Source organism: Marmota flaviventris, chromosome 9 (assembly GCF_047511675.1).
Source record: "Marmota flaviventris isolate mMarFla1 chromosome 9, mMarFla1.hap1, whole genome shotgun sequence".
Taxonomy (NCBI): Eukaryota; Metazoa; Chordata; class Mammalia; order Rodentia; family Sciuridae; genus Marmota; species Marmota flaviventris.
In genome coordinates, this window is record NC_092506.1 from 2996398 (window position 1) to 3010786 (window position 14389).

Here is a 14389-nt window from a genome sequence, read left to right on the forward strand (position 1 = left end):
GGGGGAGGAGGAGAGGAGAGGGAGGAGGGGGGAGGGGAAGGGAGAGAAGGAGGGGAGGAGGAGGGGGAGGAGGAGCAGCACTGCCGGCCTGGGCCTTGGGTCCCAGCTTCTGTATGGACAGTGGTCAGCGCCTGGCCAGAGCAGCAGGCAGAGTTGGCTCCCAGGCATTTCCACACAGCAGGCTCCCTCATAGGCGGCCCTCAGCAAAAGGGGTGTGTGGAGGCCCCCCAGGCCCAGGAGGGTCAAGAACCATCTGCCCGGGCCTGGGCTCTAGGGGTTACAAGCAAACACAAAGCCCTGTGGGCTTGGAGGGTGAGCCTGGGCTTCTGACCACGCTCCCCGTGGCCCAGACAACCTACCACGGCCAGCCAGGGGCTCCCACCTGGGCCAGCGGGAGCCAGCCGGGAGCACGGGGTTCCCACCCTGGGCCTCGCTCCCCAGGGGCTGACCAGTCACCAGCTGCACAGTGTTGACTGAGCACCCTCAGGGCACCACTGGGGCAAACCCCCAGAACGCCAGGGTTTCCAGACAGACAGACAGACAGCCGGTCTCAGCACTGGAGGACCCACAAGAGGACAAGGCCCACGGGACAGGAAGGAAGAACAGGCAGGTCAGAGGGAGCCAGCAGACTTCAGCGCAAAAAAACCAAGTCACAAAACCAGACAAAAGCACGGGGAGGTGCAGAGCCAGAGATGAAGGGACGTCAGGAAGAGGGTCCTCCAGGGGCACCCAGGCGGGACGCCGCAGAGACCCGGGGACACGGGGCACAGCCAGGGACGGCGGACGTACGTGCTGCTGGACTCCAGAAGGAGAGGGGACAGCTCAGACGTGTGGCAGGTTAGAAGAGCAATGGCTGAAATGTCCAGGCTTGCCCAACGCCCCACACAGACCAAGCCCTCAGCTGCAGACGCAGAGCCACGGGCCACGAGGACCCGGGAGGAAAGGCTGGCACGCGGCCTGGAGGAGCAAGCTGGCCCAGAAGCCTGCGAGCTGTGGGGTGGCACCGCGTGTCACGAGGGAAAGGGGAGGTGGGGTGTGAGGTCCGTGGGTGGGTCCATCGCATCCGGGGAGGTGGCTGTGGTGGGGGCTGCTGTCACCGTAGCACCATGGGGGCCAAGACCCATGATGTGCTCCGCAGAGAGACCCTCGCGGACACCATGGACGCTGGTGAAGACGATGTGTCCCTATTGGCTGGTCAACTGCCACGGACCTCCCACACGGAGGCCGGGGGTTAACGCGGGGACCCGTGTGTCCAGGCATGGGTCTGTCCCTGCCTCTGCCTGGATTCCCTGTGAACCTGAACCACTGCTAAACACCATCCATTAAGTAAAAAAGGAAACAGACCTCGGCAGCAGGGCGACGGCGGAGACCAGACGGGCCCGAGAGCCAGAGAGTGAAGCAGATGGGAGGGGGACGGGCCCAGCACCCCGCAGGGCACCCAGAGGCCAAGGGGAGAGGCCCAGCGCTCCCCAAGTCACGGCCCGTGCCTGCCAGCAATGGCTGGGGTGGGGGGACAGGAATGTCTTTAGCCAAATGGAAGGGCCCAGCACAGTGGTGTCCCTGGGGGCCAGGCTGGGACATCGGAGGGTGGCACGGCCTCTTACCTCTGCAGTGGGCATAGGGCATGGTGAGGGTGTAGTCCTCTGCTCGGTCCAGGAAGGTGAGCGTGGCCTTGCCGTCCAGCAGAGCCGACAGTGAGTTCCCTGCAGAGACAGGGCAGGGGGACCCGTGAGTGCAGACACTCTTGTGGCTCTGAGCTCCCTTTCAAAGGGTCTGAGAGTTCCCAGGCCCTCCAGCTGTGTGACTGTGGGTGAGTCGCTTAGCCTCTCTGATCCTCAGGTCCTGTAAAAGCCCTATTCAGGTCACACCCCCTGCCTGTCCTGAGAAGCCACTCAACTTGCTGCTTGTGAACAGTTTTCTTCAGCCATGGAACCAGCGGTTCTCGGGGAGGCTGTGGACCTGGGATTCTAGACACCCAGGAGAAAGGGCGCCCCCTCCAGCTCTGGGCAGGTAGCTGCGGCCACTGCTGAGCCAGGGGCCCAGGGTGGAAAAGGGAGAAGTGGAGTCTGCGGACGGGGGGCCCTGGTGAATGGGGTGCCAGCGGGTCAGCACAGGGCAGTGCTGCCCCTGCACTGTGCCCCAGGTCCAGAGCAGCGGAGCCACGGATTGGCAGGATGTGGGGACACCTGTCCCAGGTGGTGGCTCACGGCCCCGAGGGCTGCCTTTTCAGCTTTATCTCATTTAAACGTATCTACTCACCCACAAGATTGACCTCCTCTATTTCTAATCTGTTCTGACTAGTGCACGTGACAGTAGCGTGCATGGGACACACTGTGCACTAATGGAGTGCCACTTCCCCGTCCTCTGGCTGTGCGTGGTGCCGTCACAGCAGTCGCGTGGTCACACAAGTATACAGGGTGACAATGTCTGTCTCTACCGTCTTCCCATCCCCCAGCCCCTGCCCTCCCACCCCCTGCACAATCCCCAGAGCCTTCGTCCTCCCCTGCCCACCCCCACATGGCCAGCATCTGGTCATCAGAGAACCTCCGGCCTTGGGTTTGGGGACTGCCTACTCCACCTGCAGGACTGTCTATTCCATCTTATTTGTGCAGTGCTGGGAGTGGCGCACGGCCTCGTGCATGCCAGGCAAGTGCTACCCCGAGTCACACCTCCAGCTCCAATTTTACTCAAGTTGTGTGGCCACGTGTGGCCAGTGGCTACGGGGCTGGGCGCTCAGCCCTGGGCCTCGCCATCCATGCGGCTTCTCCCCTTGTCCTCGTGGCTTCCCTGCAAGAGTCGCCCCGTCTCAGCTGGGGGTGGGCTCCTGGCCAGGTCTCAGCACTTTTGCCACATGTGGTCCCTGACCTTGAGGGTGTGCACGGCCACCATGTGAGACCTGGTCCTGCCCCATGTCCCTCGGGCCCAGGAGCCCGGGGAGCCCCGCTCACCGTAGAACTTGGACCTGGCGACGATGCTGCCGCTGATGCAGAACCCGTCCTTCCTGTTGCTGACGTGGAAGGCCGTCACGGGGGGGTGGTGGGACACCTGCAGGCAGAGGCAGCTCTGGACCGGCCCTGGAGGGGACCCAGGGCAGCCCTGGGGCTTTCTCGGGGTCCCGGGGAGGGGGCGTGAGTCACAGGGCCTAGGAGCAGACTCAAATCCCTGAGTCACCCCGAGTGTCCCATGGGACCAGGACGCTCGGTCCCCGGCTCCCCAGGAGACACTTTGCTGTCACAGGCATGGGGCTCTGTCTGCACCTTCTCCGACAACCCGTGGGCAGCATCCGGCTCCAAAGCCCTTGGGATTGGTAGGAGGGGGGACACCGGGACCCGCACGCAGGGCCCACCCTGCACTCCCCAGCGCCCAGGCTCCCTGCCCAGAGGGGGCCTTGCCTGCTCTGCTATGTAGAAGGTGCAGCTGCGCGTCTGTGGGTGGATCCAGCAGCAGCGGAACATCTCGCCCAGCACGGGGTTGTAGGGCTTCTTGATTCCCTGCAGGATGAGGCCGTGTTGGGGAGAGGCTGGAGGGCTCCACGCAGGGCTGGCCACACGGACCGGGGGACAGTGCGGGGGCTGCCCACGACTCTCAAAGGGGCCTGGCCTGCCGCCAGCAACAGGGAACAGCACCCCCTGGTGCTGGGGGACACTCCTTCCTGTGTTGTGCATTCTGTGGGGACAGCCTCGGGGTGTCCTGTCCACTCCTCAGCTCAGTGGGGGCCTCAGGACCCCGAATGAGTCACTCCGCCTGGACCTGGGTGCAGAGCCTGAATAGCCCCCTCAAAGCTGAGCGTGAGGGGCACGGGGGGGCAGGGAGACCCGGCTCCAAGCCAGCCTGCTGTGGGGGTCCGAGTTGGTCCCTTCCCCTCTCCGGGCCTCAGTGTCTCCATCTGTGCAATGAAAAGTGGAACTAGAGTCTCAGTGTCCAGCGTGTGACCTGGAGTGGCAGGGCGCAGCCACTGCACCAGGCAGCTCGGCCAGTCCTGGCTGCGGTTCTGAGATGATCCCGTGGCTAGAACTTCTGGACACACTGGGTCTGCTGGTACCAGTGCCCGGTGGCACCTCCAGCACCCGAGGCTAGCTCCCTGGGGTGGGAAGGGTCCAGTGTGGGTCCTTCAGGGGATGGGCACCGACTTGGGACTTGGTCTGAGCAGCACTGGGGCTCTCTGTGGGGACTCAGGCCCCGTCCTCCAACTTGGACCTCAGCCACGGGGGCAGCCAGGACGTCCAGGCCGGGGGACCCGGGACTCAGTGAGGCTCACCTTGGGCTTCTTGTAGAAGCCTGACAGGTACCAGCGCAGCACCAGCTTCATGCGGCCGTAGGCGTTGTCCTCCTGGGCAGCCCTGCCATGGGGAGGCGGGGCTCTGAGTCTGCCCAGGGTCCCTGGCCACCCCCTCCCCTGACCACACAATCGGCCATCCCAACTCCGTCCACTGAGCTACCGCAGGCCACCTGGACCCTGATGCGCTGGACCCGCCACCATGCCAGGCAGCCCTGACCTGGGGAATCCCCCCTGGAAGTGACCAGAAGTGCCGGCTCCACCCCACTCTGGGCCTCAGAGAGAACTGCTGGCCCTGGCAGCGTCCAGGGCGCCCTGGGTGCTCCTGCCCTCCTGCGCCCTGTGGGCCCCTACGCCTGGGCCCCTCCCGCCCCCTGGGCCACTCCCCTGCCGCAGCGCACCTGGAGAGCAGGTCTGCGTGGCAGTAGTGGTCGGAGAGTTTGCTGAGGAAGGAGCGGGGCTCCAGCACGAAGGTGGGCAGCACCACGCGGGACAGGTCCATGCCCGGCCGCAGTTGCCGCAGCAGCACCCATATGAGACCCTTGTTCTCCTCCGACACGGTCTCCACCTGGGGCTCCTCATCCAGCTGCAGCAAAGGGCCTGGGGTCAGCTCTGTGCGCCTCAGGGAGGGAGGGCGCGGGGTGGTGGGAGACACCGTCCCCGGCTGAGTAGGTGTGGGGGCTGCACCTGTCCACCACTGGTGTGGACGCCCAGCCTGGTCCTGCAGCCTCCAGAGCCCAGCCCTGAAGCCCTGACCCTTCCCTTCCCGACACGGCCACCCTGCCTGGAGGGTACAGCTGCCCGTGAAGGCTGCTCTCGTCCCTCACCGCTGGGCTGCTGCTCCACCTGGCAGACCTGGGCCCTCCCCTGAGTCCAGGTGGGGCCTGGCCAGACGGGGCTGTTGGAACTTCGGTGACCGTCCCACACGAGGGAGGAGCTCACGGTCCAGCAGGGAGGCTTTGGCCCCTCGGACCCTCGGCTGCCCTGTGAGGCAGGTGCCCTTCCACTTACAAAAAGTATTTTAAAGTTACTGAGAAGTTCTGGCCCTTTACGGAGGACGGTTGGCACAGCGCAGAGCTGCGGTGCACAGCGGGCTCTCGCCGCGGAGCCCGACTCGCGAGGCAGCACCTCCCGGGACCCAGTCGTCACAGGCCACACATCCGTCCACGCCCTATCCTGCCCACGGTTTCTCCCAGTGCCCGCCTCGCAGTGGCACCCCGTCCAGCTGGGGCCTGCCCAGTCCACTCTGGAGGGCGGAGCGGCTCCCTTCCCAGCTCCCCAGGGCTCCTCCCTGCAGGCCCCCTCCCCACTTGGCCGTGGGTGCTTCCCCGTCACTCTCCTGCTCCCGGGCACAGGCAGGTGCCCAGCCGCGCACCCCCATAGGAAGGCCGTGGCGAACGCGATTTCACAGGACACGACGTCAGACAAGGCCGCTCTGTCCACGGTGGAGCAAGGCCAGAACGAGACTGCTCTGTCTGCAGGTGGAGTGCCCCTGGGACCCGGGTCAAGCATGGGGTCTACCAAGGCAGCAGGTCCCTGGAAGGGGCGACACTGGCCTTGCACTTAGTGGTTCCTGAGAGGGTCTGGGGGGACAAGCAAGCTTGGCCCCTCCCTGCTCTCTCTCTTCCTGACTCTGCATGTGACCTCTCCCTCTCACTCGTGCTCCCCCATGAGGCCATCCACCAGGTGACACCGTCACAAGGGCCCTGAGCAAAGGCCAAATCAGGGCTGCCCAATTCCAGATTGCCAGTCTCCAAACTATGAACTAAATAAAGTTCTTTTCTCTCTAAAGCACCCAACCTCAGGTGTTTTGTTATAGCAACAGGGAATGGCCAGTCAGAGACACTGTCCTAAACAGCAACGAGGACCCCGATCCCTTTGCCTGCTACGCCAGGGGCTACGCTACCTACCACAGCCTCAGGCTTGCTACTTTCTTTCCACCTGGACGGGAATGGCTGTAGAGGTCCAGTCCTGACAGCACCCGGTCCTCAGCAAAGCTTGGCTTCTTCAACCCACCCCCATTGCCCATTCCAGGCCTGGATCCTGTGCGTCCTTCCTCTGGGCTCCCACTTACTGAGGCACACCACCATGCCCACGGCATCTCGCTGTGGCAAATCAAGCAGTCCAGCTCTGTCCTCCGTAGGAGCACTCCTGTGGGTGCTGACAGTGCTCCTGCTTGGGCTCCTGCACTCATGGCCCCTGTGCCTGGAATGCCACTCTCCCTCTTGTTATTCAGGTCTTCAAAGAAACCCCATGACCACCCACCCTCCAAGGCACTCTCTACCCCATTATAAGCCTTGTTCCCATTTACTCTCCTGAGTCCTCCGTGGCTGTGTGAGTTAGTCAGTTTCCTGTTACTATGACAAACACCTAGGATAATCAACTTGTGAAGAAATAAGGTTTATTTGGGTTCACAGTTTGGGAGATTTTGCCCTTGTTGGCCTTGCTGCTTTTGGACCTGTGACGAGGGGGTACACCATGGCAGAAGTGCGTGGTTGATCCAGCTGCTCACAGGAAGCGAAAGAGAAAGAGATGGATCCCACCATCCCCTTTGGGGACACTCCCCCCCAGTGACCTAAAGTCCTCCCTCTGGGCCCCACCTGATAGGGATTCTCCCACCTCCAAAAAGCACCAAGCTGGGGGCCAAGCCTTCAGCACCTGGGCTTTGGGGACACCCCAGTCCTAACCACAGCAGTAGGTTTGTGGCCCGTTTCCGGCTGCCATGAACCTGGGCTGGGGGGCAGCCCAGGGCCACCTGGCCTGTGACCGTCTCCCCAGGGCAGGGAAGCGGCCGGAGTGGCACGTCCAGGTACACACAGAGCCCTCATCCTGCTCATCACCCAGCGGATGTTGAGGGTCCCTCCAGAGCCCCTGTCCTCTCACACGGTGCCTTCCAGCCCGGGCTGCTCCTTCGGAGCAGGAAACTCTGCCGCGTCCCTAGGTCCACACACCAGCAGGGCCGGCCGGGAGGGAGGGCCTCTCAGGAGAGGGAGTGTCCCCCCAGGGAAGGAGCACGGACCCGTCCTGGACCTGCGGGTCTCTCCACCCCCACCCACCTGGCACTGCCCCCTGCCGCAGGGAGGAGGGCGGCTCTCACCTCCCCAGGCCCCTCCGGGGCCTGCTCCACGTAGGTGGTCCCCCTGTGGGGCTCCCCGGGGCTCTCAGACTGGTCGCTGCCACTCCCGTTGGTCTTGCGGCTGGGGTCCTGGGTCTCTGCCCCCGAGTCCTCAGCGTTCTCTGACTTGTCCGAGAAGGCATCCTGCTCCAGGGGGCTCCCCAGGGACGAGCCACTCAGCCTGGATGGGGTGCAGGGTGGTGCCTGGTCACAGGCCAGCCCCAGCCTGCACACCCCTCCGCGTGCGGCCTCATGCACACTCCTGCGACGGCCTCCACCCCGCTCCCCGCTGGACCCCGGAGCCCCCATCCCACAATGAAGGGGCTGAGCCTCTGGGGACCAGCAGGGACAGGGCCTCCCCCTCCGTGGACTCCATGTGCCGTGGGAGGTCTGCTTCCTCCCCTGCCCCCTCCTAGGGGACCCCGCCAACCCCTGCCCGCCCCACCCTGCTCACGGGAACAGGTCCTGGTCTGGGTGGACGGCGGCTGAGCCCGGCAGTCCGGACAGCGAGGATGGCGACGCGTCGGGCGAGGACCCCGGCTCGCTGTTGTGGCCCTGCTTGCAGGCGCTCAGCCGCAGCAGGCTGGAGCAGCGCAGGGCCAGCTCCAGGGCGTCCAGCCAGCAGCGCCCTGGGGACACAGTGAGCCGCTGCCCTCACCAAGGGGTCCAGCCTGCTCCCCTCTGGGAACCTCCCGTGGCCCCCCGACCCCCACCAGGAGACCACCTTCCTCCCATCCCTCTGTCCTGCCTCCCACAGGGACCTCGGTCTGGGGCCTGTGGTGGGGGACGGAGGGGACGGACACCAGGAGTCCATGTGGCCCTGGGCCTTCTGAGTAGGCCTCAAGGAGCTCTTCGGAGAACCTCAACGGCCGTGCCCTTCCGTGCACTCATGTCGCAGGCAGGGGCTAAGGCCAGGATGTGAGGGACCCAGGTGACGGCCCAGAGCTGGCCTTGTGCCCAGAGGGTCCATCTGCAGGTGTGCCCGGGTGGAGTGGGATGAGGGCCCCCGCCAGGAGCTGCAGGTCCGGGTGCCCTGGGGCTCCTGCTGGTGGGAACATGGGCAGGAGGGTGGAGGTGGGCAGGACCTTGCTGTGGAGGACCACCGCCCAGGCCACAGGGACGAAGCTGTGGACAGCAGAGGGTGGGAAGGGGCTCTTGCTCATTGTCTGCTGCCTTCCTGGCAGAGGGTGGCTCAGATCCCCAAGTGTTAACAGCTATGGGACATGCGTCCACCCAGGTGGCACCCGGTGTCCTGGTGTGAACACTGAGAGCGGCCCTTCCGCTCACAAGAGCATCTGGGGTGGCCTATAAATGACGGCTCCAAGCACCGTGACAATCGGGGGCCCGTGGGACCAGGTGGGGTGGGGAGTGGTCACTCTGGAGAGACCTGGCATTGCTCTTGGAGACTCGTTCCCTGACTGATGCTCATGGACCCTGCTCGGGCCGGGCATCCCTGGGGCCAGTCTGGGAAACTCAGGGGAGGGACCCACCAGGATGGTGGCTCCTGGTTCTCTGGAGCTGCTCTTCTTGCCAGGGGACATCTGGGGTGCTTCTGGGGTTCACTGCAGGCTGGGTTGGAACAGAGCCCCCCAGCCTGGTGAGCAATCATGGAGCAGGCCTGGGGTGGGGGGAGGGGGTGCATTGGACAAGAGCGGGGGAGGTCCCAGCCGCCGACTCGGGGCGGGGCCTGAACACGCATTCAGGGCTGCCAACGGGGACTCGATACCCCAGACGCGATGCCCACACAAGGCCTCCTCCGGCTCCTCCAGAAGGCCACCCTAACACCCACAGGGGCTGGGGACACTCCTCCTCCCCATTGTGGCCCCTCTGCCAATCAGGGCCTTGGCACCGTCTTCCCTGGTCTCCTTGTCTGATGGCTCACTGCCCACCTCCCCATCAGAGCTGCAGGTGCATGAGGCACAGGCTACCCTGTCCACCCCAGGGCCCAGGTGGGATCCCACAATGATCTCATACTGAAGGGACTTGGGACAGCTGGGGAACGTAGATGTGGCACTGACCACCAGGGGGCGATGTGGCACTGGCGTGGAGGACACTGCCCACAGTCAAGACTGAGGGGCTGGACCCAGAGGGCTATGGCTTCTAGGCTGTGGCTGCAGGGGCCAGCCCTGAGGGCGAAGATGGGTGGCCACCCCCATCAGAGGGTGGTCACTGCAGGAAATAATCACTAGTTCCAGGGACAGCTGTGGCTGCAGCCGTGAGAGCTGCCGTCGGGGCACCTGAAGGAGACGGTGTGGAGTCGGGAGCTCACACGCCTGTCTGGGCTCAGGCGCTGTCTTGCCGGGGGCTGCCTGTGCGACGTGGAAGATGACAGTAGGACCTACGGTCCATGTTGCCCTCAGGGTGTGGAGCTTAGTGACTGCCATGTGCTCCAATGAGGTCCCTGGAGTCTCATAACATTGAGGTGACAAGTATGAGTCACACTGTACCCATGGGGACACTGAGGCTCGCAGAGGTACCATGTGAACCAGGCCTGTCTGGTGCCAAGCCTGGGCCTGCCCCATGACTTCGCCTCTTGTTGGGGGACAGTGGAGGCCTGAACCGTGTTCACCTACACCTGGCTTACACCCGACAAGGGCCCCTCCTCGGGCAGGCACCCAGGAGACAGGCAGAGGGGACTCACCGTCCGACTCCGAGGCGGCCCTGAAGATCAGGTAGCTGCTGGGGAGGGGCTGTGTGATGGAGCCCACACTCTCACCTTTGGGGCCCTGGAGAGGCAGAGACCTGCAGGGTCAGGCATGTGGCCAGGAAGACCTGGCAGGCAGCGAGAGAGACGGATGGGCGGGGATTCTCGCCCTCGCTCTCCAGCTGTGAGCTTCCTGAGTTAGGGTCAGAATCCTGCAAAACCAGGATGCCCAGCTGAATCCGAATCTCAGGGAAATAATGAAGAGCTTTGAAGAGCTCTGTAGGCTAAGTCCAGCCCACGGAACATGTGGGACGTTCTTATTAAGACGGTTTCAATGTACGATATTTTGACTTTATGGTAGTGGGCAAGCATGCTCATATAGCCACTGTGTCCCACGCTCAGAACGGTAGTTAACCCACGGGACACTCAGCAGGCTGGGTGCTGGGGTGTCTCCCCCAACTGTAGGCTGCTGCGTGTTCTGAGCGCAGGCAGGTGAGCTGAGCTGTGGTGACTGGGAGTCCGCTGTGTTAAGCACAGTGTAAACCTGCAGCGTTTCCAACTTACGATGGGTCATCTGGGTGTGACCTCATCCCAAGTTGAGGAGTCTTCACTAAAAACTGGTTCCTCCAAAATTCAAACACTACTGGGCGTTCTGGGTTTCCCCAGGCAGCCTGGCCCTGCTGGTCCTGGGTTGGGCAGCCCCGTTACGAGGCTGAGGTCTGGGCTGGAGGGGTCTTCACGCTGCTCTGTTACCACTCCCTGAGGCCACCAAGGGTTCTGCGGGGAAGGCCATGGCCATATCTGGTCCCCGGCCCTGCATGAGGCTCCGAGAAGTCATGAGATCTGCTGGAGGCCTCTGTAGCTGGCCGTGGTGTCCCACTGTGGCCCCAGGAGGCGCCTCCTGACCCTATGGTGCCACTCTCCCCTGCCCAGGGTGTCCCCTCCCGCCCAGCAGTACCTTCACGGCCCAGACTGACTGGTCCAGTGGGTGGAAGAGCTTGAAGCAGAAGCCGTCCTTCTTGGAGGGGCGCTCGATGAGCTCACAGCAGTGCAGCAGCACGGTGCCCACCCACTGGCCCACCTTGGGCGTCTTGTAGATGAGCAGCACCCCAGGCTTCAGCACGCACCACAGCTTGGTCCAGCTCTTCAGGGTCCCTCGGATCTGCAAGGAGGGGCTCTGTGGTCACTTCTGCCCACTGAGGCTGCCCCCCTGGGCATCTCGATGGCTTGATGGGGGCTGTCTGCGTGTTCTGAGCGCAGGGCTGGCCCCCACTCCTGGGGGTGCCCGCCACGTGCCCTGGCAGGGCTGGGGCAGCACAGCTGAAGCTGGGCACGAAGCTGCCGGAGCCCTGGGACTCAGAGCAGAGCTCAGGTTGCCCTGGGGTGCGGCAGGTCCCCTCCAGTTTCTCAAAGGGGAACTTAAGTGATGGCAGACTCAAAGAAATCTAGAGAAACCAGGGACAGATTCGCTGGTGAGGTTCCTGGAGGTCAAATTCAAGGACAAGGAGGTCCCAGGGTCTTGGGGGAACTAGTAGATTGGTGACTTGGAATTCTGAGCTTGGTAACCCAGTTGTCTTCTCTTTTCTCTTTCTAACTCGGCCTTCGCACCACATCTCCTGGAGAGCGGTGATTTGGATCACGTCTGACTCTCGTGGCCGCGTAGCCCTGGGAACTGCTTGTGCAGGGGTGCAGGTCACGATGGCTCAGTTGCTAGGGTGATGCCGGCCTAAGGACACTCTGTACAAAGCCTTAGAGTGATCAGTCGAGGCCTTGAGTTCAGACACCAACCCCCAGGAACAGAGGATTCTGAGCCTAACAAGATGACCCTAATGTCCACCTGTCCTGCGTCCTTCAGTGGGCCTGCTTGGCTGAAACCTTCCCACAACCTTCTGATGAGCTGGCTCGGGGTCAGTCAGACTCGGTCAGAGCCTGGCCGCCACCTGGCCCCGCTGTTCCCTCTATGCGTGTCTGTCTGTTCTTCACCCAGTCGCCCCTGATTTCTGAATTAACGGCTGGTCGGGGCAGTACCTAGCTTCCATCCTGCCTGTGGGTGGGCGCGGCACACCTGTCTCCCTTGCTCCCAGGGGCTGCATGGGGTCTCTGACCCTCACTGTATGGAGAGGGAAGTGCAGGCTCAGGGCTGAGTGCCCTGGGGAGGTCTGAGTCCGGGCGCTCTCCTGGGAGGCCAGGGTGATGGTCCCTCCCCAGGACTCTGAGGCCTCGGCCAGCAGACCAGGGCCCCCCCTCTGTCGGGTGCCATCGAGAGAGTGCGGATGGAGCAGGCTGGAGTAGGGGTCTGGCCCAGTGACTGGTGTCCTCACAGGAAGAGGGGCAGACACAGAGGGTCGGCCTGTGAACACGGAGGCAGGGAGTAGGCTGATGTGGTCACAAGTCGAGGACACTTGGAGCTAGAAGGAGCAGGAAGGACCCTCCCCCAGGACCCGGAGGGCCTGGCGGGCACCTTGATTTTGGACTTTTTCTTTCAGAACTGTGAGGAAATAGATTTCTATTGCTTTAAACCAGATATGGCAGCCCCAGGACACCACACACGCTGACGGTCTCCCGAGTGGCCACAGCCTTCCCACCCCCCCGCGAGCTCCTGCTGGGCCGCCCACCTTGAGGCTGTCGGCCATGATGACCACGCTGGGGTCTGTGAGGGCACTGAACAGCTGCTTTGTCGCCCGCTTCTTCTCCTTTCGGTAGGTCTCCTTCTGCGCCTGAGCCGGGAGCACCAGTGGGCGGTCACGGGGGATGGTCCCCTGCTGCCCAGTTCTTCCCACTGTCCAGTCTGGGGCCAGGAGAAGGCCACGCAGGAAAAGGAGAGCAGGTCGGGCATGGGGTGGTGGGGTGCAGGTGCTCCTCCCCTTAGCAGACGGGGAGCCTCTCCCAGCCTCGGGGGCCTCCCTTTGAAGGGCCAGCTGAGAGGCCTCGCCCCTCCCAGGGCCCGGGCCCACCTTGAGGGTCTCTTTCCTGGAGGCCCTGGATGTCGGGGACACACACTCCTTGTCAGACCCATTGCACAGTCTGTTCTCTGCCTGAAAGAGAGACACTTGGGAGTGGGGGGCTTTGGGGTGCAGCTGTGGAGGGCTGGGGTGGGCAGGGGCAGGACACAGAGGTTGGAGAAAAGTGCTTCCTGCCCCCACGGCCCAGCACCCTCCATGTGGCCCGCCAGCACTTCTGGGGGTCCGTGGGAGGTAGAACAAGCTGACCCGGTGAGCCCTTCCCAGGCTCCTGCGCTGAATTCACGGCAAGGAGGAGATGGGATCCACCACCTGGGCACACGCGGGGACATGGGGGCCAGTCAGAGGCTGAAGAAACACCCGGGCCATCAGGGGCAGGTTTTGGGGAAGGGGCAGCCAGGAGACCCCTGAGCCAGATGGCCAGGCGCCAAGGGTGGGGTTTGCAGAGGGGAGTGTGGTGGCAGCTGTGAGCTGGGGGACAAGCTCTCGGGCTCATCCATCCACAGGAAGAGCAGCCCCTTTCCTGTCCCCGTGGTGCACAGGACATCTGCTCCTCGGCCATTGCCATGGCCCTTCCTCTGGTCAGGGCTGACATGTGCAGGGCGGCCATGCCCATTCTCTGGAAGCTGCTGTGTGGAGGGCCATGGCCACAGGCGGGGCCCAGCCCAGGCCACAGCTGGCTTGCTGGCCGAGAGCAGCAATCCCGATCTTGGGGCTGGAAGGGGCCATAGTCCCTCTGCAGATAGGGAAGCTGAGGTCTGGTAGGGAAGGTGGACGCAGGCTTGGGAAAGGCTGACTCCTACCTGTCACCTGCCACTGTGCACCTGCACGAGAACAGGTTCCACAACTGCAAGTGGTTAAGAAAAAAACCAAATGAATATTATTTTGTGAGACATGAAAGTTCCCTGAAATTCAAACTTCATGTCCACAGTTTTCCTGGCCCACAGCCAGGTCACGCAGCTCCACGCCCGCGGCGGCCTCCTGGACAGCAGTGTGGAGTGCTGCAGTAGGACCCCAAGCAGGGAAGCCCGAGAGCCCCGCTGTCCATCTTTCTAGGAGAACCTGCTGCCCTGCTCTGCTCTCTCTGCTGGGTGCCTGGGGGTGCTAGGGAGCACCCTCTGGAGCTTCTAGGGCAAGCGAATTGTCCACTGTGGAGAGAGTCTCCATTCAGGCAGGAAGGGTGGGCCCTCGCCCTGGCCTGCTCAGAATAGCAGGGAGATGGAGCAGGTCACAGGGTACAGAGCGGAGGCTTTGTCCACTCAGACATGCCAGGCCCCATTCCGCTGCTCTGTCTGTGCCATTGTCTCCCTTGTCTGTGATGGGTATGTCCAAATGTCCCCAGCAGATGCTGAAACTGGATAGTACCAAAGACTGCGTGTGCTGTGTTTCCCTCT

At 63.3% G+C, this 14389-nt stretch overlaps 1 protein-coding gene across 4 annotated transcripts in view; it reads right to left on the bottom strand.

Moving 5' to 3' along the window:
• The window catches only part of Osbpl5 (oxysterol binding protein like 5), a 54754-nt gene that overhangs the window by 7220 nt on the left and 33145 nt on the right, over positions 1-14389 (bottom strand). For all 4 annotated transcript variants that reach the window (XM_027944650.2, XM_071615965.1, XM_027944649.2 and 1 more), the window contains 11 exons: positions 12990-13070; positions 12651-12752; positions 10994-11197; positions 10033-10117; positions 7846-8020; positions 7374-7572; positions 4678-4862; positions 4259-4340; positions 3393-3491; positions 2949-3045; positions 1605-1703 (listed from right to left, as the gene is read on the bottom strand). In XM_027944650.2, the coding sequence (XP_027800451.2) occupies positions 1605-1703; positions 2949-3045; positions 3393-3491; positions 4259-4340; positions 4678-4862; positions 7374-7572; positions 7846-8020; positions 10033-10117; positions 10994-11197; positions 12651-12752; positions 12990-13070 (1408 nt within the window). The remainder of the gene's footprint in view (positions 1-1604; positions 1704-2948; positions 3046-3392; positions 3492-4258; positions 4341-4677; positions 4863-7373; positions 7573-7845; positions 8021-10032; positions 10118-10993; positions 11198-12650; positions 12753-12989; positions 13071-14389) is intronic.